At 38.7% G+C, this 22,936-nt stretch overlaps 1 protein-coding gene across 8 annotated transcripts in view; it reads right to left on the reverse strand.

The window, feature by feature from the left end:
- The window catches only part of EYA1 (EYA transcriptional coactivator and phosphatase 1), a 160,269-nt gene that overhangs the window by 20,198 nt on the left and 117,135 nt on the right, over positions 1-22,936 (reverse strand). For all 8 annotated transcript variants that reach the window (XM_074552404.1, XM_074552377.1, XM_074552396.1 and 5 more), the window contains one exon: positions 20,034-20,123. In XM_074552404.1, the coding sequence (XP_074408505.1) occupies positions 20,034-20,123 (90 nt within the window). The remainder of the gene's footprint in view (positions 1-20,033; positions 20,124-22,936) is intronic.

Raw genomic sequence — 22,936 nt, forward strand, 5'->3', positions numbered from 1 at the left:
ACCTGTCATCTCTGTCTAGCCTGCACTTTGTGACCCTAACATTTTCTCTTCTTTCCCACCACAATTATTCAGTGCTGAAGAAAAAAGGTGCAGATTACCTGTGGGTCAGGCACAGGATATAGGAACAAAGAGAGTTCTTGAAATCCACTTCATTCTGTCTGACAATTTGTGGATGAACAGTCAAGGAATTAGATTGGACTGTGAAGGCTTTCAAAATGCTCCCATTTTAAACTTAAGACTATAAAGAGAAGCTTATAATGTAAAAAAGCCCACAAAAACTCTACCAAAACTCACCAAAGCCTATCTTTTATTGTTAAATGGAACATCAGAACAAAACATTAATTCATTAGCTATATAAACTGCTATACCTTATCTATATAAGCTGTTATAAACACTGAGGACTAAGAACTGAAATTATTTACAAACTCTTTTTCACACCCAATGACTTTAAAGTAATCCCCTGCACTGAACATGTAACCCTTTTATAGCCCAAAATGGATGTCATTTTTTTCTAATAGAAAAGGTGATTAAAATCCTATTTTGCTTGCTCACATCCAGAGACACATTTGGATCAAATATGATACTCCTAAAGTAAACAGTGTATATTCCAAAATAAAAGTCTTATTCTGCAACTTGGGTTTGTTGAAGTAGCTATGCAAAAACCAAGGTTTACATTTTCATTTCAACTGCACCTTGTAAAGAATCTAATTTAATATAAAATATGACCTAAAGAAGTATCTGCAGCGGATAGAGTGCCTCTCTAAAAATCAGTTCTTGCTCCTACTCTGACAAAGTAATTTGTTGTTCTCTTCTGTTATGTTATTCTATTTCTGTATATTTTGCAGGAAGGGAAGAGTAGGGAAGTCAAAGAAAGAATTTTACCAATAGACAGAAACAGTTAAATAAAACAAGTGAATCTGTTTGAAGGGTGTGTTTTTTTCCTGGAGAGAATGGTGTTAAGTTTAAAGTGTCAAATTAACTGTATTTTAAAAGGCCAGCATTTTGCATGTGCTTTCACACACTTTTTTATTATATGATTCCTATTATCTGCTAATATATACTTTTACAAAGAGAAAAAAATTCTATAATTAATAGGAGACAGTGAAAATAAAATATGAAGATATTTTAAGAAGAAAAAAAGCCATGAATCTCATCAGAATGTAATGAATTATTCTCAAACTCATTAACTTGAAAGTATACTTTTAGGAACATACACATTTTGTTGAAATGATACACTAAAGATTGTTAAAATATATTTAAATTTTAAAGCACCTAAAATTAAACTTATGAAAAGAATGATTTTTTCCACAAAAGCCTTAAAATACCTCATTTCTCTGGAAATGACAGGTTCATGTAGAAATTTTCACAAGATGACCTAAGCTGTGTGTTTCAGTTCCACGTGACCAATTAATTTAAACTCACAGGGCCTTGATGCTGTTGATACTCTTCTAAATGCATGTGTATAAAATGAAAGTTGCAATACTTTGAGGGAGTGAGTCTCCCATCTTCGTAACTGTCTGTTAATGAGACAAATCCAGGGTTTAAAATTCTCTCTGCTAACCTTGCCAGTATGGACAGCAAAAACATTTTCTTCTATGAAGGCCTGAAGACCTTTCCACAACACTTTAAATTTTCTCTTTCCTTTTCTTTCCCACTCCCAGTGTTGTGGGGTTGGCTCTGTGGCAGAAGTGGGGAGTGAGCTGACCCATCACTGCCTTGCCCAGCCAGAGAAGAGGAGAACAATTCTTTGTCAGAGTTCTAGGAGTGCCAGCTAGAAAGACAAGAGTTTTTGTGCCACCAGCCTGTGGTGGTTTAACCCCAGCTGGCAGTTCAGGGAGAAGCAACAGAAAGGTGAATAAAGTGACAAAGTGATGATATGAGCATGCTCCTGGATATTTCAGCTCAGCTGTACAACTGCAAAGAACAACGCATGTGATCCTCTTGAGAAAGGAAATCATATAGGCTCTATTTTTAGTGGCACCTGGCATGAAGGTACTTGTCATTTGCCATGTGAAAGAAATTAAGTGGTTAATGAGTTGCATAAGCCTATAGGAATGGTCTTCTCAAGTGAGCGAAGGAGGTATTTGTTATTCTTTGTAGCTCTAACACTCAGGAACTGCAGCAGCACATTCCACAACAGCCAGGCATCTTGCATTTCAGATGCGTTGAGGCTTTTAGCTGTGTTTTGCACACACCAGCAAAGCCACAGTTCTGCCTGAATGAAGACTTTGTTTTGCATTTTTGTTCATTTACCTACAGCTACATGTGTGATGCAATTTAGTCCTGCATTCATGAAGTGGAACTTCATGAACTTTCTGCAAGTCACCCATGGTAGTAGCATCACAGATGAGAAACAATTTCCAGTCATTCCCTCACACACATATTAGGAAAAACCCTGTACTGTGATTTGTATTTCCTTTCTTCTCTCTACCCTTCCTTTCTGCACTGCAGCTGAGCTGTTCTTGAATTGCTGCTGTGGAAAATTAAATGCAACTAGATGGGCTTTGTGTCTCAGTCTGAATGTGCAAAGGAAACTGTTCTGATACCTGCTGGAAGGGAGTTCAAAATTGTTGATGAGTTCCTTAGAAAGTGAACTTGTCTTTGCAACTCTTCATAGAACTTACAGTACTTTAAAAATTAGGTTTATGTCTCTAAAAATAAATTAAATGTTGTTAAAAGGTTTTGGAATAATTACATTTTGCTTTCCCAGCACTCTCTGTTGATGAACTATCAGAAGCTGAATCACATGCTTCTCATAAAGCATCCCTGGCCAATATCTGGTCAGGAGGTTCCCATTACAGACATCACAAACATTGGGAGGAGGTGAACTTTTATTTCAACCAAAAGAGAAAAGTAATTTCTGAATACATATTCCTCTGATGACTCCACTCTGGGTGACCAAAGATTTGTTCAGCTGCCATCCTTATGGTATTTAGGGGTGGGAGGAAAATAATTCAGTCAGCTCTGTTTGAAGCTTTCTTTTCCCTGAAACCATTCCTTGTATCTCACCAGGAATAAGGTTTATTCAACAATCTTTCCTGTAATTGCTTATTTTTTTGAGTCTGATGGTTCAGAAATCTATTTTCAGCATATTCTACAGTCCTTTCTATGTTTGGAGGTTTTTTTTTTCTTCAAGAAGTGACCTCCAACATTTCTTACTCAACATCTAGCCAACCAATGAGGAAATGAAGAGCCAAAGGTTTACTAAGACTTTCCAGGATCCATCCTCCAATCAAAGCCAAATCAGACCTACTCTGCCAAAATCACATTTGTGATTTTTTGCCTCAAGCAAAACAGATATTTCTCACAGCAGTAGAACTAGACCTAGAGATCTGAATATGAGCTTCTGTCCATTGTTTATTGCAAACTGAAGGTCATCTGGCAAAAACAATCATGAATGATTACATTCAATGGTCAACAAGAGCTGTTTCCACTTTCAGCTCATCTTTAACTATTTTACTCTTTCGAAAACTCTTCTCAAGCAAAAAGTTTTTCTTTTGTTTTTAAAATATTTATATTGAAGAAACATTTATTAGAATTTTAAAGAATGCACACACTATTTTTCTATTCTGAGAGAATGTGATATATAACTTCCTAACAAATTTATTTTCTTTGGCATCATCTTGGTCAACATTTACTTTTAAGTTGGTAAATCTATCCCTTTATCTCAACAGTGGTTGACCTCCACCTATCAACAACACAGTTGCTTTATACTGGATTTTTTTTCTTATTTACTGCCATTGACACATCTAGGCTGATTTTCTTCCCTGCTGGCACATCATTGGTGATCCCAGCACAACAAACCAAATTCATGCTATAATGAAAAAAACTGAGGTTTTGCAATGCTCCTAGACAAGTTTGCAAATGAAATGCTCTAAATATAACTGGGGTAATTGTCCATGATGAAAACAAAGAGCAGGAAACACTCAAAGCAAAGCTGTCATTTTTACTTCTTGAAAGAGCTGCTACCTATTTCATTAAAAAAAAAACAACCAAGCAATACAAATAGTAACAATCCCTTTCATATTCCAACAACTTGACTTAGGAATGGTGGAACAACTAAATCCCACAAAGTTGCTGTATGGTTGTAAGAGAATCATTAACTCCTATGTAACTTTAATCCTCATTTTGAATGGAAGACAATGCCAGCTCCATTTGTGGTGCTGCAGACTTTATCAGGGGGTTAACGTTCTCAGCATTCTGAAAGCTTATCACAAACCAAATGGAGATAGGATAACTGTTAATACTAAGTTCATCAATATTTTAATGCATTCTCCATCACAATTTTCTTCTAATAGTATCATTTCAAAAACCATAAATATGTAAAAAGATAGACAAGTCATACAGGAAAAAATAGAATTTATAAAAATTTTAAATACAGTAAATAATTATAAAATTAGATTAAATTCTACTACAGCAATTTTTTTTCCTTTCTCCTGAATTATTTTAATTCATATCTACCAATATTTTATGTTCTGCCACGGACTTTGGTATAACTTTGAGGTAATTTTACTGATTTCTGGAGCATTTTTTCACACCCCTGCAATTGAAAGACTAGAAGTCTCACTTGCTTTATGGCCAAAAGAAATGAGCTATTAAACAATACACACAATCACAGGTAACTTGTTTTGGAACAGCAGCACTTAGAGAAGCAATACTCTGATTTACTGTTGTTCTGATTTCTTCTTTTTCTATGGGTTACCACATCATTTTGTAAACATAATTTGTCACCAACACCAGCCAGAGTTCTCTGTAGCTACTTTTTGCCTTTCTTTCAGATCTGTTATTCCTGCTGAGAGAATCTACTAAAGAAGAATTTTTCATACTGACACCAACTGTAGTCTTGCTGTGAATAACCACATTCCCATAAAAATCATTCCATTTATTGCAAAGTTGTTGGCAGACCATAGGAATAATAGTCAACTCAGGAAACCTTTTATCCTGAAATCACACAGCTTAACCCTTTGCATGACCACATGCAGTTCATACATAAAAGCTGTATTACCACACTTCTATTTAATTTCATTGTAAAAGCTTTTCTGCTGTTAGCAAGGTTTTAAAATTATTTTCTTCACAGAACTTCATTTCAGTAAAATTTAAATAATAGGTTTTTTTTAAGACTGAATCTGAATTTTTCAAGCAGTATCCAGGGTTTTTTCTCAGTATACATTGCTGTATTAAGAGTTAGATATTCTTTTCCAATACATGAAATATTACATACCATTTGAGGGTGGCTTTGTTTATAAAGTAAAAATTTGATTATAAAGTAAAAAACATCCATAGAAAACTTTTGTTTTTTCTACCCTCCTATGATAAAGAAAGATTTATGAGTTTGCAATATAATTAAAAAATTAGAAATAAAACCTGTTTGCTGTATGATTTTTATTTTTCGTGGAAGATACTTCTGCTAGTCATTATATTTGCTGTGTTAAATACCAAACTAGTGGAGATTAGATTCAGGAAAGAGATTTTAGTTCTGTTAGTTAATCCTCTTGACAGTTTGGGAGTCAGAGGTTGTATTGCTTGCATTCAAATTTCTGTCTGAATTTATTAAACTGATGGAACAAAAAAAAAGGTGGTGTATGTTTTCACTGTCTATCTTGTTCTGCTTGTAAATCCTTGTTTGTAGGTAACCACAGCCTAATTTATGCTTTCTTCATGTGACCAAGGCAATAATGGGAGTTTTGGACTTGTGAACACACCTTTGAGAAAAATATATGCATTTTATTCCAATAAATGAATTTAAACATTTGTATTTTTAAACTTTTCAAAGTCAAAGAAAATTCCTAGAAACTGTCTCTCTTGTGTTCTAGCTGCTGCTACAACTGTCTCTCCCCCTTGCCAACAGTGGTAGGGAAGCAGTGATTCCCCTGTGTATCCATACTTTACATTCCCAATGTGAATTATACAAACATGCAGAAGAAAAAGATGAGATCTTTCAACTGATTGAAGGGATTTTCTACAGTTCAGAAAGTATCATTTGCTCAGATAAAGCTGATCTTTCTGGTGACAGCATTTCAGCTGAGCCAGGGCTCAGCAGTCTGCTCCTGCCGTCAGTGAACACGCGTTAACTCTCATCTCCTGCCTCACAGTGCCACAGGTAACCTTCACTTAATGCCTGGAATTATCTTGGAAAGGATCTTGGAAAACCCAAAAAAAAATAAAATCAGTGCTCCATTCCTTCAATACTTCATTGTTTCTTTTGTTAAACTTTTTGTCTACATTTTTTTAAAGTCCTCGTTAAAGCCTCATGCTTTAACAGCACACTTTAGGGTAGTTTTAGTCTGCTATAGGATCACCCAGCCTCTTGAACATATCTAAAGAAAAATTTTATAAATGCAATTAACAACAGTCAAATCTGACCTTAAACCACAGAAAAATAGAAGTGATACTGCAATGAGTAAAGGAAATAATGCTCTCTCCCTTTCTTTACAGTTTCATTAGACCATTGAACTGGATGAAATTCAGATAGAGGCCTTATTGTAACCACACTGAAACAGTAGAAATCTCCTGAGACTGTGAAACTCAAACATTTTGGGAACCAACTTCAAGCACTCTTTTCATGCTTTTAAAAAAAATGAATGAAAGAAACTTCTTAATTTTTTCCCTGTGGAAACATTTTAATATAATTGCTACCAAAAACCCAAAACAAACAAACAAACAAACAAAACAACCTAAAACCCCAGCACAGATATGTTTAAAATTCATGTGTATGCATATCTTCTTGACATTTAAACTTCAGCCATAGCACTCACACATAACCACACCAGCACAAATGGCTTTCATGATTTAAAGCAACTTGTAAACAACTCTGTAAATCCATGCCAAATTTAAACCTAGGCTGACAAAACTGATAGAAACAACCTACCATGCATATTGCTAAGATGCTTAAGCTGTGGTTTCAAATCTGTGTACTTATGTGAGGACTGGCTAATGTACTCTCACCCTGCAAAATAGTATGTAAGGAAGACACTTAGTTTCACCTAGCCTCCCTAAAATAATTACATTATGTAATTTTCAGAGATTAATCCACTCAAAAAATCAACCTGAATAATTCAAATATGAGACTTAAAAATGGTTCCCACATCAATCAGGAAATATTTTTTTCTAAAGGTTGGCTATTATGCTCTCTTCAGTTTGCCTTCTGGGTTTTTGTATTGGAAGAGTCCAATAAAATAAATAGTTTTCCACAAAGTAGTGGAATCAGCACAAAATAACTGCATTACGTGAATAGAAAGGGCAGGCTGGGAAAGATATTTGAGTGTAAATTAATGTTGATCTTAGCTGGAATAACTTGCACTCTTTAGCACTCGCAGCTGCACCAGGGACTTCACTGGCTATATGAGATTTTACACATCTGTCAGCTTAATCAGAGACCAAAACACCAAATCTACTGTTCAGGAATGAACAATATTATATTTTAATTTATAAAACTTTTATGATTGCAAACTAAGTGTGGAATACTTAGTGTTATGAACAAGTATTGACACCTATAATCATAGATAGGATTTTGTCCAGTGTTATCAAATTCATATTTAAATAAAATGTTAAAAAAAAGTTCACATCAGTTCCATGAAATATTAAAAGCCAAAGTGAAGCCTCTCTACACAAGAATAAAAGGAAAGCAATACCATAATTAGCACATTACTGCTTTTACTGTTAGCATCAATGATTTATTAATTTATTTGACATTACTGCTCTACTGTTTCGGATAATTCAATTAATAAAATGAACTTATTCAAATCTGAAGTAACAATTCTGGCACTAAGGGGCCATTATTACCTAGTTTGAATCTAATACGATGAACCATCAAGCAGTGTATTGTATCTGTGCTTAGGGAACGATTTGCATTGTAGAAAACCTCTGTGGCGTATATCAGCAACTTTGCAACCTCTCAAAAATACAAATTCATTAAGGGCATTTTTATGTGACACCAATATAACATAAGACAGTTTTGAAACCTGCTAATGGTTGCAAAGTTCTCAATCTGTTACATTTCTTGCGGTCAGTTTTGCATCTCCTCTTTTCCATCAAGTCTTAGGCTTTTTCAAAAAACTTTGTTTCATTATTGGCTGTAAGAGAATTTTCAAAGTGCTGCCTCATGTCCTGCACTATGTAGCAATCTGCACATTGCCTTTCAGAGCCTGCCTCTGCAGCCCAGCACTTCAGAGCTTTCTGCTGCAATTCAAGCTGGCATATGTGGTGTGGATCTGCGATTCCAGCGTCAGACCCTGCCTGTACACAGCTTTGACACAGGTATTGCAATGGCTTCCAGGTGCCTTACCACTGTCCTTCAACACACTGTCTCCTGACCTAGCTGATCCTCAATCTGATATTTCAGACACTGCAGAACCTAGCTGTAATGGGGAGGTACAATTGCTACCTGGAAAGCATGCCAGCATTTGGTTTTTTTTTTCCCTGGGAAAGGGACAAGAATGTTAGTTCTGTCACTGGAAGGAGCACCTTTGAATATCTAATTTGGGAAAATACATAGACAAAACATGTTTTGACATTTTGATAGAAATTACTTTTAGTGTACCATCTTAGAGATGGGTCTCATACCATTAAAAGTTACCATGCTGCCTACCACAAACCTTTTTGCACTACCATGTATTCCACTGACAAGTAGGATGCCATCCACAGGGACGTTGACAGGCCTGAGGAGTGGGCAAATATGAACTTCATGAAAGGCAATAAAGTGCAAGGTGTTGCAGCTGGACTGGACACCCAGTACAGGCTGGGCGGTGAACTGAGAGAGAGTAGCCCTGTTAAGACTTAGGGATTCCAGTGGATAAAATCCCCTGGATGTAACCTGCAGCCCAGAAAGTCAACAGTACACAGGGTTACACCAAAAGAGGCCTGAAGTCTAGTTGAGGGACGTGATTTTCCCCTTTCCCCTTCTCTGCCCTGGTGAGATCCCACATGAAGAACTGCTTCCAGCTCAGGGGCCTCAGCACAGAAAAGAGAGGCAGGCTGTGAGTCAGCCTGAGAGAGCTGGGATGATCTAACTGTGGCTTTTCAATATATAAAGTAGATTTAGAAGAAAGATAGGGACAGACTTTTTACTACTGGACACGCAATAAGGGGTAGGAAAGAGGACAGATTCAGATAGGTACACGGAAGAAATTCCTTCCTGTGAGAGTGGTGAGGCACTTGAACAAGTTGCCCAGAGAAGTTGTGGATGTGGATTGCTGGAAGTTGGACGGGGGTTTGAGCAACCTGGTCTAGTAGAAGGTGTCCCTGACCATGGCAGTGGGGTTGGACTAGATGATTGTTAGTCTCCTTCCAAATCAAACCATTCTGAGATTCCATGAAATGTTCTATACTATACTGGGCAATTTGCATGTCCATGCATTTCTTCACAAAGTATGCCTGCCTAGTCTTTAGCTGATTTATACTACAGCAAAATCTAGGTATCCCAAACAGAAGCCTTGGTACCAGCTGACTTCATGGAATTCCTACTGGCTATTAGCTCCCAAGTACACACACCTGAAACACTGCCATGACTAGTGATGACTGATGTCCTTCTGCTCTAAATGTTGGGGTGCTTTTTAACCTGTGGCTTTAAAAATCAGACCTTACCTGAAATGTATGAATAACTCAAACTGGAACAAGTACAACTTACAAAAATCATTAAAAAACAAAACAAAACAAACAAACAAAAACAAAACAAAACAAAACAAAAAAATCATAGAAAATAAATAGAAATTTAATACAACAGAAATCTGGAAAGCTTTTTTGGCTATTTGCAATTTTTTTGTTCTTTTTTTATTTTCCCTTATTTGAAAACACATATTTCCTAATTGTGTCAGTAGAGAGAGAATTTGTGCCAGTATGTTCCTGAGGATTAATATGTTAAAGAGACCAAGCTGAAGCTTTGTTAGAAAGCCAGCTACAATTGTACACAATAACAATTGCTATAATCACCAGACTCAACTGCTGATTTTCTCTCTTGAGTACTTTGTGACAGAATTATGATCCTTGTATCTGTAGATATCATCCTTATCATCACCATGATGAGAAGACTAAGGTACAGTGACGAGGAACTACAAAGTATTGGCAACCACAAACACAGACCTCGTGCCGTGTCACCTACGTAAATGTTTGTAAAATATGGTCTAGACAAGTGATTAGTACCTAATGCCAGCAAAGGCTCATCCTGTCAATGTTCAGGGCTTGGAGTACAGCTTTAGACAGAAAATGACCTTGATCTGATTTTTATTTTGTGGAGAAGTTAAGAAAGCTTTTCTCTCTGGTAATGGTGTTTCACAATCTCCTTCTGCACTTTCTTGGTCTGACTGCAGCTCCCCCAGTTCCTATCATGGATTGCGGATCTCTATAAACCTAGGCAATGTCACACCTGTCATGGCTGTCCAGATCTGGCTCCATGACATTTCTATAAGGTGTGGAAGAATAAATGATGGACTTCTACACTGCTAATAGTGGCCAACCTGCTCTCCCAGCTTGCTTTGGAGCTTGCTCAAAGTCTGCACTTAAGAGCTGGCTTGCATCCAAGCACTTCATTTGTTAGATTATTTGAATCTAGGACCAGATGTGCTAAAATGCTTTCAGAAAGAAGAGCCTTTTACCCTACAGTGGTCATGGTTCTTTGAGATGTGCAATAACCTGCATATGGAAAGCCTGCTGAATGCAGTAATGAATTCAATAACAAGAATTATCATAATGCCCAGAATCCCAAATCATCCTTTGGAGTGCTACTGTGCTAAAAGTTACCAGTCAGAGTCTGTGGCGTATTAAAGTGCCTCAGACCCAGGTCTGAGGGGAAATGATTTCCCTTTCTCCTTCAGATTAAAGAACCAGAACATATGGCTGTATTGCTTCAAAGGCATTCCTACAGGGCACTGCGTGGTACACTGGGGACATAGCTGTGTGCACGGTCACTGAAGGACCTGGGAGGAAAGTCACTTAGTCTCCTGCGGTGTTACTGATACCTACAAAGGAGAAATTTTCAGGCTGATGAAAAGAGGATATATGTCCCTGTCATGAAAAAAGGTCTCCTTGAGTGCCAGAAGTGATTTATAGGGTACATTTGCTTCCAGCAGCAGGGAGGCAGCCAGGTTTCACCTGTAAGAATTGAAGGCAAAGGCCAGAAAGGAACTAATGTTCAAGGAGCTCTGCTCCATGATCAGGCTTTATGGATGCTGTCCTGGGTATTAGTTGTTCCCTTCCTTTTCCCTGAGCTCTGACAATGATCTCCCATCTTGGAAATCCCTGTAGTGCCAGGTGTTAGTGCAGAGTGTATCGCCATCTGCTTTAGTGACACAGCAGTCTGCCTTGCAATGTGGGCTTAGAGGTCCTTTATGTTCCTTTAGGGAACAGAAGGGCTCAGCATACTGCTGGGTGTCAGACATCTCCATCACATTTCAAGTAAAAAGCTGTCCTACACACCGTGTTGAGCTTGAAAAAGAATAGGAGGGAGAGGTAAAGTTGATAAATACTCACAGTCTAATGACTGGGGGCCACAAACAAGAGCAAAACTTCCACATAGTAAATTATACACGAAACAATCCACAAAAAGAAGTTTTCATTTTAAAAATCTTGTAGTAAATTTCTCCCTATCAATTTCTAGATCTGAGTAAATTCAAGCTAGCAGTTACAGACTTGCAGGAAGGATTTATTGCCCTGTGGGTGGAGGGGGGAGGTTTACAAAGCATACAGAGAGCATGAGAGCGCAAGGACATAAATGCTGTTTATTCTCTGCTTTAAACTGTGAGAATATGCATCTGTGGAAGACAGCATCTCAATGCTGCATAAAAGCTGGAAATGTTCCCATATGTGTAAAATGCAGGATTTGTAAAATGTCTCTGTATTAATCTAACTTTATTTAATGAAGTGAAGAGGCAGAGAAATGGGCTGCTCTTGTCCTGCTCCTGGGTGCCTGAGGGGTGGCTGACCTCGGTGGTGGCAGGTGGGCAGGACAGAGGAGTGAAGGTGCTGCCTGGTGGCCAGGCTGGGTGGGAGCACTGCCTGCCTTGGGCTGATGGTCCAGCCAGCTGTGGTTAATGACAGAGCTGCATCTTATGGAAATCATGCACAACTCCAACACAGGCAGCTGTCCAGAGGGGTCCATGCACAGAATATGCTAACCTTAAAGGCTGCATATTCTGTGCATGGACAGAATATTCTGCGGTGCCTTAAAGGTTCATGAAAGTGAAGTAACACCCCATTCTTGATATCATAACAGTTATGCAGCTGTTTTTGACGTACAGAAGCGATTGTGCTCTGAATTTCCATCACAAACATATTAGATGTGGAACATCAAGTAGATTTTAAGTAACAATCTCAGAAGAAATTAATCAAGGTCATCATCCTTAATTTTTAGAATATAATTGACTATTCTAATTTTTTTTTCCCAAAATACCAAAGTTACTGCTTGACAGCAGTACCTTATATTATTCCCTGATCTTTTATCACTAAGAGAAATATATCAACAAATGTAGCCTGAAAACTCATACCATACTGCCATTCATTATAAACTACTGCCATACACATATCATTTTGCACACAAACAGAAGTGAATTGTGAACCCACGGGTGTGCACTATACATCCCTCACAAATGGCAAAAAAATTAAGGATAATCATGACCATGTGTGTCAAAGGTGGGAAAAATTGTTTTTTTATAGTATCATTAGAATCTTATTTTGAACCTTCCCACAAATGCCTACACCAAAACCCGTGAAATGAATAAATAGAAATAAAAGTCCTAAAAGAAGAAAAACCACCATGAAATAGAACTACAAATTAATTTGCTTTTCATTACTTCAATAGAATTCAGCACAAACAAAAAAAAAAAAAAGTGTTAGGTAAGATTACACAAGATTTAATAAGTGACATATTCAGCTTCAGTATATACCTCTAAAGGAATAGATCTAATGAGATGGTGTGATTTTAGAACAAAGTTTGCAAAGCACCGAACGAGCTTTTTCAAATAAAATGTTCCTAATGATTCACTGCCACCAATACCTAGTGATACCTTTAACATACCTTGCTATAATATGCTCCCGATATGCCAAAAAAATGAGTAAACTTTTAAAAGTATCAGTAGAAACATATACAATCTTTAGATATGCAGATAGAATCATATAAGGTTGGAAGGGACCTTAGAGATCATCCAGTTCCAGGCCCACTGCTATGGGCAGAGACACCTTCCACTAGATCAGAATGCTCAAAACTGCATCCAGCCTGGCCTTGCATCCTTCCATGGATGGGCATCCACAGCTTCCCTGGGCAACCTGTTCCAGCATCTCACCAACCTCACACCCAAGAAATTCTACCTAATACCTAATCCAAACCTACCCTCTTTCAGTTTAAAGCCATCAACTCTTGTCCTGTCACTACATGACACATTGTAAAAATCCCTCTTTGGCTTTCCCCTCTACTGAAAGGCCACAATAAGGTTTTCCTGGAGCCTTCTCTTCACCAGGCTTAATAACTCCAACTCTCTCAGCCTTTCCTCATATGAGAGGTCTTCCAATCCTCCCATCACCTTTGTGGCCTCCTCTGGAGTCACTCTATGCCCCTCTTTAGTTGGGGCCCCAGAGCTGGACACAGTACTCCAGGTGAGATCTCAGGAGAGCACAGCAGAGAGGAACAATCACCTCCTCAATGTGCTGGTCATACTTTTGATGCAGCCTAGGACACAAATGGCTTTCTGAGCTGAAAACACACATTACCAAGTCATGTTTAGCTTCTTGTCAATGAACACCTCCAAGTCCTTCCACCCAGGACTGCTCTCAATCCAGTCTGCTCCAGATTTACCCAGTCCAGATTCAGATTGCTGAAGAGGCCAAAGTCTTTCTTCCAAAGTGCAGAGCTGTGACCTTCCTGTGCACCCTCCTTGCTGCCCCAAGTATCTTAAAATCCACTTTTTCCTGGTCACTGCAGTCAACCCTTGAGCTTCATATTCCCCACCAGTTCTTTCTTGTTGGTGAGAACAAGGTCCAGCATAGCACCTCTCCTTGTTGTTTCCTCCACCACTTGCAGAAGGAAGTCATCACCAACACAGTCAACACATTATAGAACCTCCTGGATTGCTTATGGCCTAATTTGTTGTACCTCCAAGAGATATTTGGGTGGCTGAAGCTCACCATGAGGACCACAAATTACAAATGTGAGGCTGCTCCTGTCTATAGAGAGCTTCATCCACTCAATCTTCCTGGTTAGGTAGTCTGTAGCAGACCCGCACGTAATGTCACCTGTTCCCTGCTCTCCCTGTAATCCTGACTCATAAGCTCCCAGTCAGCTCCTTATCTATCTCCAGGCAGTGCTCCATGCACTCCAGCATTGACATCCACTGACACAGAGGGTTACAGGCCCTCCTTGTCTCCCCTGCCTGTCCTTCCTAAACATCTTTCATGTTTTCATTCCAACACTCCAGTCACAAGAGTCATCTCACCAGTCTCTGTGATGCCAATAAGACCATAGACCTGCAGGCATGCGCATACCTCTAACTCTTGTTTACTCCCCATGCTGTGTGTGTTTGCATAGAAACATTCAAGATGGGCCTCTGATGAAGCCAACTTACTGGAATTCCTTTGTGCTGTTCTTCAGGTGCTCTTCTCCTGACCTGTGATCCCACTCCAGACTCTGGACACCTATGGCTGCCACAGGTATCAGACAGGTAAGAGTGGGATGGATTGAGGATCCTCTTCTCCAGTTTAAAGAGGGCTTAAGGCTCTTCCTCAAGCCTATGACTGAAGATGCTCTTCTCCGACAGATGGAGCCAATCAGCCCCACCAGACCAGGTTTCTCAAGCAAGTCCCATGCTCTAAAATACCTAAACCTCTGCGGTACGAGTTCTGCAACCATTTGTCAATTTGCCAGATTTGACTGGCCCTTTCAAACTCCTTTTTTATGGCTGGGAGGATTGATGAAAGAACTGCCCACACTCCAGAATCCCTTACTGCTGCTCTGTACAGGGAGCAGGGCACTATAATCCATCTTGAATGTTTTTGTTTCCTCAGACTGTATCACTGGTGCCCAGGTGAAATAACAGCAGCCAATGACAGAAGTCAGAGGACTGCATGAGGCTTGGTAGTCTACTGGTGACATCCTGTCTTGGGGGCACACCCCAAGGGACATACCCCTAATACAAGGCTCTGGCAAACATCACACCTCTCTAGAGAGCACCTGATGGTGGCAAATAAGACTCTCAGAAGTCAGTTACCTACTACTATCACCTCTCTCCTTCTCTTAGTTGCTGTCATTGTTACATGGGGGTGTTATGGGGTCAGGCTCCTTACTCAGCTCCAGCATCTCTCCTGTGTGATGTGTCTCTCCTTTTCAATCTGCACACCAGTAAAGCAGTTCTGCAAGGGGCACCTCAGGTTTTGGGGAGGTGTCTTCCTCCTGCAGATCCTTGCTTACATTCTGCAATGTTATTGCTCCCTCTCCCTTCTTTTTGTGCCAGTGGGGGAAGTTTTGGCTGTTTGGTCATGGGCTGTGGGTCTGCTGCAGACTGCACTTGGAAGCAGCTATGCAACTCCTCTGAACCAGCTATACAACTCCTTCTCCGCCACCCCGATGCTATGCAGTCTTCCTGCTGCCTCCTGCAGCTCAGCCACCTGCCACAGGAGCTCCTCCAACTGGCACACCTTTGGCAGGCAGGTCTGCTGTGCTGTCCCTGCATCAGGAGAAGCCTCTATTCACTTTCTGCAGTCTGAGTTCTGCACTGCATTCTTGTCCTTCAGCAGCCCTGCCTGCAGGGAGGCATTGGCCACTGTCAGGACAGATGGTGCAGATCCCCCATCACAGCTGCAGCCTTTCCCTCAGATGAGTGCCCACCATTCTGCCCTGGGAGTCAGGTGGGATGAGTGCCCCTGACCCGTGCAGATGGCTACAGAATGGAGCTTGGCTGCTGGTGGACTTCACGTGCCTGTGCTTGGCCAGTGGATGTCCCACCTCTGTGTTGTCACCTTCCCTACACACCCTGCTGAGCAAACTGCCACACCATGACCTGTGCTCCTGGCCACAGTGCTCGCTAGGGCTGCCTACTTTGGGAAGAGGGGTTGGCCACCATTCCTCCTGGCCTCACACATGCCACTCTCATAAGAGCAGCCCGCTCCTGGTGGGCGTCTGTGCCCCCCGGGCCTTCCCTGGCTGAGGAAGGAGCTCACATTCCCTACAAGCCACTGTCCCCTGCTCTGCTGTAGAACACACCTGCACCAGAGCTGATCACCTCTGTGGATGTCACATCTCAGTCCTATCATCAAGTTGCTCATTTCCCTAAAACACTGGAACATACCCCCTAAAATACATAATATGTATAATTGCTCCATATAGACCTTTAAAATATTATACCTTATTATCTCTATCATAACATAATCAGCATGCAAAAACAAACTTTTTTTTCAAATGAGATAACCGTGGTTCTCTTGAGGGCACTACACTCATGTAGTTATTCCCTCTTGCACACAATTAAAATTCAACTATAAAACAGAGAGTATGAGACATTTACATAAAAAACTTCAATACTGAAAACCAAAAGCTCTTGTTCAGAAACCCAAATGCAGATTTTGGAATCAAAATTTTTAGAACACTGCACTATCTTCCACTGTTTAGCCTAGTACACTTCATTAATTTCATTATGAAATTAGTGCTAATGCATGAAAATACTGTTTATTATGGTACCTAGATCAAATTATACATAAGTAAACATTAATATTTTTCCTTTCAGTATGTTAAAAATTTTCTCACATCCCTTTAACATGCTGTTTAAGAAATTTTCCTAAAGATCAGAAATTGTTTGCTATTACATCACTTTGGAATTAATTACTCCAAATAAATCTGTGAAAAGTGAAAGAAATAAGCAATTTATTTTATTTTTTTTCAAAGCAATAAAATAAGAACTAGTGCAAGGGTGCAAATCTAACTGCAGTTCACCCATCCAGAAACAGAATACTGACTTCAGAGCTAGTGAGATCTGACTGAATTTTTTCAATGAGTTTGAAATTTTCAATTACAAGTATTACTATTATTATTATATAAAGAACAACATACATAAAAATAAATTATTCATTTACCTGGCTGTATCCCCTACTAAATTCAGCTGATACACATTGGCACTTTACACAGACTAAAAACTGACTACTGTAGAATTTAACTTAGTAACATTACTAAATCTCTAGGCTGAACTTTGAAAAGCCAGTTAGGTCATACATAAATCAAACTGTGCTTCAGAGATCACTGCTGCCACTCTGCCCTTTGCATTCAAAATGTTCAATCAGACTTCAGCATTTTATAAGACGAAAAAGTATTTTCACTTGGACAACAAGAGAGCTATTCTGATTATAGAGTTTTCTGGAATGTTGGATGAAAGATTTTTTTATTTAAAAACATTAACTTGTGGTATCTGGAAAAATGTGCATCCTAGGCCAAAGCTATGACAGATGATTGCTTGCCTCTAAAAGCTGCCTCTGTATGTGCCAAGAAGGGTTCCCTCTGAGCCTGGGTGAGACAGAGGGCATCAGCTTTCACTTTCCCACTTTGAATTAAGCCTAGGCTCAAACACACATCTACTCTGCGGGTTAGATATGTTCCAAATCCCGCTTTGCTGTTCTTCATATGACTGCTGGGCATAGATACCCAAGCTCTGCAGCTCACAGGCAATGTGCCTACAAATGTTTTCAATCCCAACAGCCCAGATACTTATGCTGATGAACTGCAAAGCTTAGACCTGAGCTAGATCTTTCAGACTCAGTTCTTCATCAGTGAGAATAGATGCTTTAGGTCTGAGGCATATCCAAACCAAATTGTCCACAGTTTTGCTGGAAGCCTGTCAGGCTGTGGGCAGCCTGAACTCCAAACCACCAAGCAAGGACTTTTGAGTTTCTGAGATGGATGTGAGGAATCTGCCCTGAGGTCACAGCCCTTGGGAAAATGGCAAGGGCTTTTTCAATGATGATGCTCTCAACAAGGACAAACTATGGCTCCAGCAGGACATGCTCCTTCAAGAACACCACATTTCTGTGACATGTTCAAAAAACTGTCTCACCGCTGGTGAACTGAAAACCCCACTCTGTGATGAGGCCTAGTCCTTACATGCAGCTTCCCGCAAAATACAGGCTCCCTTACACCCTTCCACTGTGTGCTCTGAAGGCTTGTCCATGCACACTGAATGTGCTCTTCACCCCTAGGACAAGGCATGGTCCCTCAGACTGGAGGTTCTGCTCCCCATCCATAAGGATTAGGGCTGGTGTACAAGGACAAGCACACAGCTGCTCATTCCTGGGTGCCTCTATGTGTGAGGAAGGCAGGCCAGGGTATAGACACCAACTATTGCACTTGAGTTTGGACATACAACATAAACTGGGGTTATGGTGGAAATGCAAAGATTCAGGCTTAGCATGAGCTCCTCTGCCTCCATGAACCAACAGCTATCTCATACACAGCTTCAAAGTTCTTGAGTGAATGAACTACTGTGCTCCATTGTTAAGGCTGCAACGTGTCCATTAGCAGAAGATAATCTGCCACCTCTAAGATGTGGCCGATTAACTTCCATTAAGTCAGTGAGGCTGACAATCCTGTATGAAGTTGCTACATATCTGGCTCTGCATAGCAAATGAAAACACACTGAACTTTGTTAAATATACTTAAATACAAAAAGAGTAGTACTTTTTCATTCTGCTCTGGTTAAAATGAAATATAATCAGAAACAGAGTTGAAAAATAACTAGCATTGTTATATTTTTAGATAAATCTGAAAAATAAGTCTTATACATGCAACTCATTGATGCTTCTTATATCCAAAACAATAATATCTTTAAATACCACCTTAATGGAAGAAAATGCTACTTTAAAATTTCAAGAAACTAGCTATTTTACTGTAAGTATAAAAAATAAATACTCTAAGGAATGGAAAAAAAAAGCATGTTCAATAATTTCATTACATTCTAAGATGCCAAATCATCTGTGAGTGGTTTCTTTTTAGATGAAAAGAAATCAAAATATAGGACAGATGTTGGACAAACCACATTTGAGGTCTATCACACACTGGCATTTTTCAAATTATTTTGGCTCATCTATTGAATAAGGTGTATTTTGCTTGATTTTGAAAAGGGAAACATCAGGAAATATTTAAAGGCCAATTGCTGCCAATTAACTTTGATCAGCAAAAGTTGCATTTGAATCTTTTAGATTCTTTTGCTGTCTGGAATAACACACTATTCTAAAATCTAGCAAAACAACAACTTGATGATTAATGTGTGTTGGCAGTCCCACCACAAGCTTGCTTAACAGCTGGATTTTAAATAAACAGCTGTCTTCACTATGATGGGAAAGAAGTCTGACTGTTTTCATGTTTTTCTGTTATTAAAATGTGATCAGAAATTGCTTTTTTCCCTTTTAAGATGAAACAACCAGGCATTAGAGTGACAGTCTATTTCAGCAGTTTGGAGAGCTTTGGAAGGATCTCCCAAGCATTGCCAAACCATAGGCTGTGTAAGCTAAAAAATCCCTTGGCAAGGCACCCACAGCTCCTCGCTGCAGGCAGAGGGACCCTGGCACAGAACACCCCGTGCCTGCTGCAGGCACAGCAGCCCCAGGAGCAGCCCACAGACAGCCCATGCAACATTTATCATGTCCCTTGGGGCTAAGGTAACACTTGCCCACCGGGGGATGTAAGCAAGAAATCTGCACCCAGCCATCAACTGTTTATAGAAGCTGGAGTTTAATATTTAATGGCCTGTGCAGACTTTTGAATTCTGTATGGTTATAGGCTCCTTTGGTGTATCCACTTCTGAAACTTGTCTACTGTCATCATAAGTGCTAAAATCTGTGAGGACAAAAGTCTACTATTTAAACTGCAGTAACCTTTGAAGGCCAGTTCAGACATTTAGTGTAGATATTATTATATATCCTAATGACTATATGATATAGCTGTTTTCTAAGCATTTGGGTATTGAAACTCTGCAAATAATTGTCAAAGCATCTAACAACACATAAAACCAGACAAATATTAATATAATAATATAATAAAGATAATCTCTGTGTGTTTTAAAAGAATGAACACTTACTTCTAAATCGTTAAAGAATAGATGTGTGTCCGCCAAATTGAAAATCATCTCTTCCATTCGGAGTCCAAGGGACACAGAAGTGGGAGGATCCTTAAAGAAGAAATTAAGCAAGTACACCATCAATACTGTGCCTAACACAAATACCCAAATACAAACTGGAGGAACAGCTTTTCATAACATAATACTTGTATCAAATGCAACATCTGCTTTGTGAGTTTCAGTTCAGTAACTCTTACCCTGTACTACAGCACTTCTCAGTAACACTCAAAAATATGCCTTAAACTCAACTGACTCCTTGATTTTGCAGTGGGTCTTCTGTGCTGCCCCTCATGCATCCCTGCCACTGGCTCTTTGATCTCTGTGCAAATCCATTTCAGCTAAAACTTCTCCAGATTCTACAACTGCTCACAAGGTTTATGATCAAGCAGGGGTTTGATAATACTATTGTTACTCAAAATAAACTGGTCACAAATGACAGGATTCAGCCCTGGGAATACCTAGTGACTTTAAAGCAAAGAACTATTGATGTTTTATTTGCAAATGGTAATTGTATTTAAAACCACTCCTTGATTGTCAAAAAAGCTTTAATTATGTTTCCAGTTTGGCCCACCCATGCAGAGTGAACAAAACTATTGTTTGTTATTAATACATAACACACTTTAACTTCTCTGCAGAAATTACCGTAACAACTTACTCCTTACTGAGCTAATAAACTCAAAAAGCATGTTCAGCATTGTGGTTACCAAATGCATTACAGATGTTTGTCTTGTTTTGATTTTTTTGGTGTTTTATATATTTTCAATCTGAAAAATAGAAAAGAGAGCCTAATACATACGTTTGATATAAAGTTTCTCATTTATAATGCCAAGTCTATCCAAGAGCACAGGAGCATGAGTTTGAAAGAACATGTTATATTATCCCATAACAGCCTCTATTAATAATGTTAGTTTGTTAGGAATTATATTTTAAATTGAACTGAAGAAGTGACAACCCATATTTTACTTAAAATTAGCTAATATTCTAAACTTGATGACAAGTCACAGTTAAAAAGCAAGAGATGCAGTCCTTAGTTTCTTTTTCCACCTCTAAATCAAATTAATAGATGCTTCAACATGATCTCTGAACTTTCAAACATTTTTCTATAACTACTGGTTAAAAAGGCAAAATGCATCACTAGTGAAGAGCTGGAAAAGAATGGTGATTGGGAGGCTGTTTACCTTCTGGAAATGCCAAAACCCAAGAACTGCTATCCAGAGAAAGAATTTTTGAAATTTCAAAGCAGAGCAACACTGAGCAGACAAAACATCTATTCTTGAACTCACATCCATTAAGAGCAAGTTTTTTAAAATAAAAAAAAAAAAAAAACCCTTATAACTGGGGAAAAAAATTGCATCATGCTATTTTGATGAACTTTGCCCTTAAAAATAAGTCTTTTATTTAAACTGGCACAGCCAAAAAAAAAAAAAAAAAAAAAAAGGAATATTTGGCTTCTTAGTTCAAATGGAAACACTTTGAAATATGAACAAAAGTATTCTGTCTCTCTGTTTTAATATTGCTCTATTTGTAGACCTATGCTTTCCTCTGCTTTACTTTTGTAGGCATGTGAGGTGGAAAGCAGGTGGTATTTTCTCTCTAGCTGGCTTCTTCTCCCTTCGACATTTCTGCTTATCTTTGTGCCCAGTTAGCAGCTCATCAGGCTTATTTGTTTTTAAACAGACAAAGATTTTTGTTGTGCCTGAGCAGTAACAGAAGACACCTCTCAGGAGCCTCTGCTGTAGTTATTAAAGGAATTAGATGGGCTAAAGCTCTAAGATGCAAATGAAGATCACTAGCTACATCTTGAGTATCAACAGCTAATGCAACAAGGTAGAAATAATTCCCTTCTGATTTCCATCCCTAAACAGCAACATCATTTTGAAAAGCAGAATAAATGGGGAACAGAGCATGATACTGGTTATGAACTCATTTGACTAATTTTGCAGCCAGACTAATGGTTGCAATTATATATTTTACATTTCAGTGTACATGACTTGCTTTTATTATTATTGAACATTTTTATCACATTTCTGAGTCTGTAAAAAGAGGATTTTGTCTGTAAAAAGATTTCTACCCATTTTACTCCAAGGTATTTTTACATGGCAGAAATAAAACAGAATGGTTTTCTCCAAAGTAATACTAAAATAATGTCATTTATTAGGTTAATCTAATTAGGCAGAAAAAATGTAAGAAACTCATTGGCACCTACTGAAAGTGTCAGATTAAATAAATTCAAACTAAATGGATTGCTTTTCAAAGAAAGCTTAACTCCTAGTTTAAATACAATATTTTTATATAGGAAGTTCTACTTAACACAAAAACTATGTTAAACTCTGGCTCTCGGTAGCTACATATTTAACAGAAGCAAAAACCTTATCTGCATTAACATTTTAAATATCTGTGTAATCACAAACTTGCAACTGCTCTAATGAAAAGCACAAGAACCTTGGTTTAAAGCATCGTAGTATATCAAACTCTGCCATCAGACATTACAGCGGGGGCAGTAAACTTTAGAAAAAAGATGAGGCTAGAACAAGGTTTTAAAAAAATAATCCCATACCCAACCTTTTTTTGCACTTTTAAGCCACTAATTGCTAACTAATTATTGTGAGGTGTCTCACAATGAGTAGGAAAGCTAACAATCTCTTCTTGTTGCCTGGGATTTGCAGGTTCAGCCAGTGTCTTTTCAGGTATGGTCAAAATCAGGTACAAATCTCTGAGGGAGGTACAGTTTGACTAAAGAAAAGAAATACCAATGTCAAACTCCTTAAGTAGGCCTTTTGTTTTGAATACTGGCATTGGAGCCAAAACATTGCCTGTATGTCATTTCTAAATTCTACCTACTTGATTTCTTTGTTTTGTGGAGA

Source organism: Zonotrichia albicollis, chromosome 1, assembly GCF_047830755.1.
Source record: "Zonotrichia albicollis isolate bZonAlb1 chromosome 1, bZonAlb1.hap1, whole genome shotgun sequence".
NCBI lineage: Eukaryota > Metazoa > Chordata > Aves > Passeriformes > Passerellidae > Zonotrichia > Zonotrichia albicollis.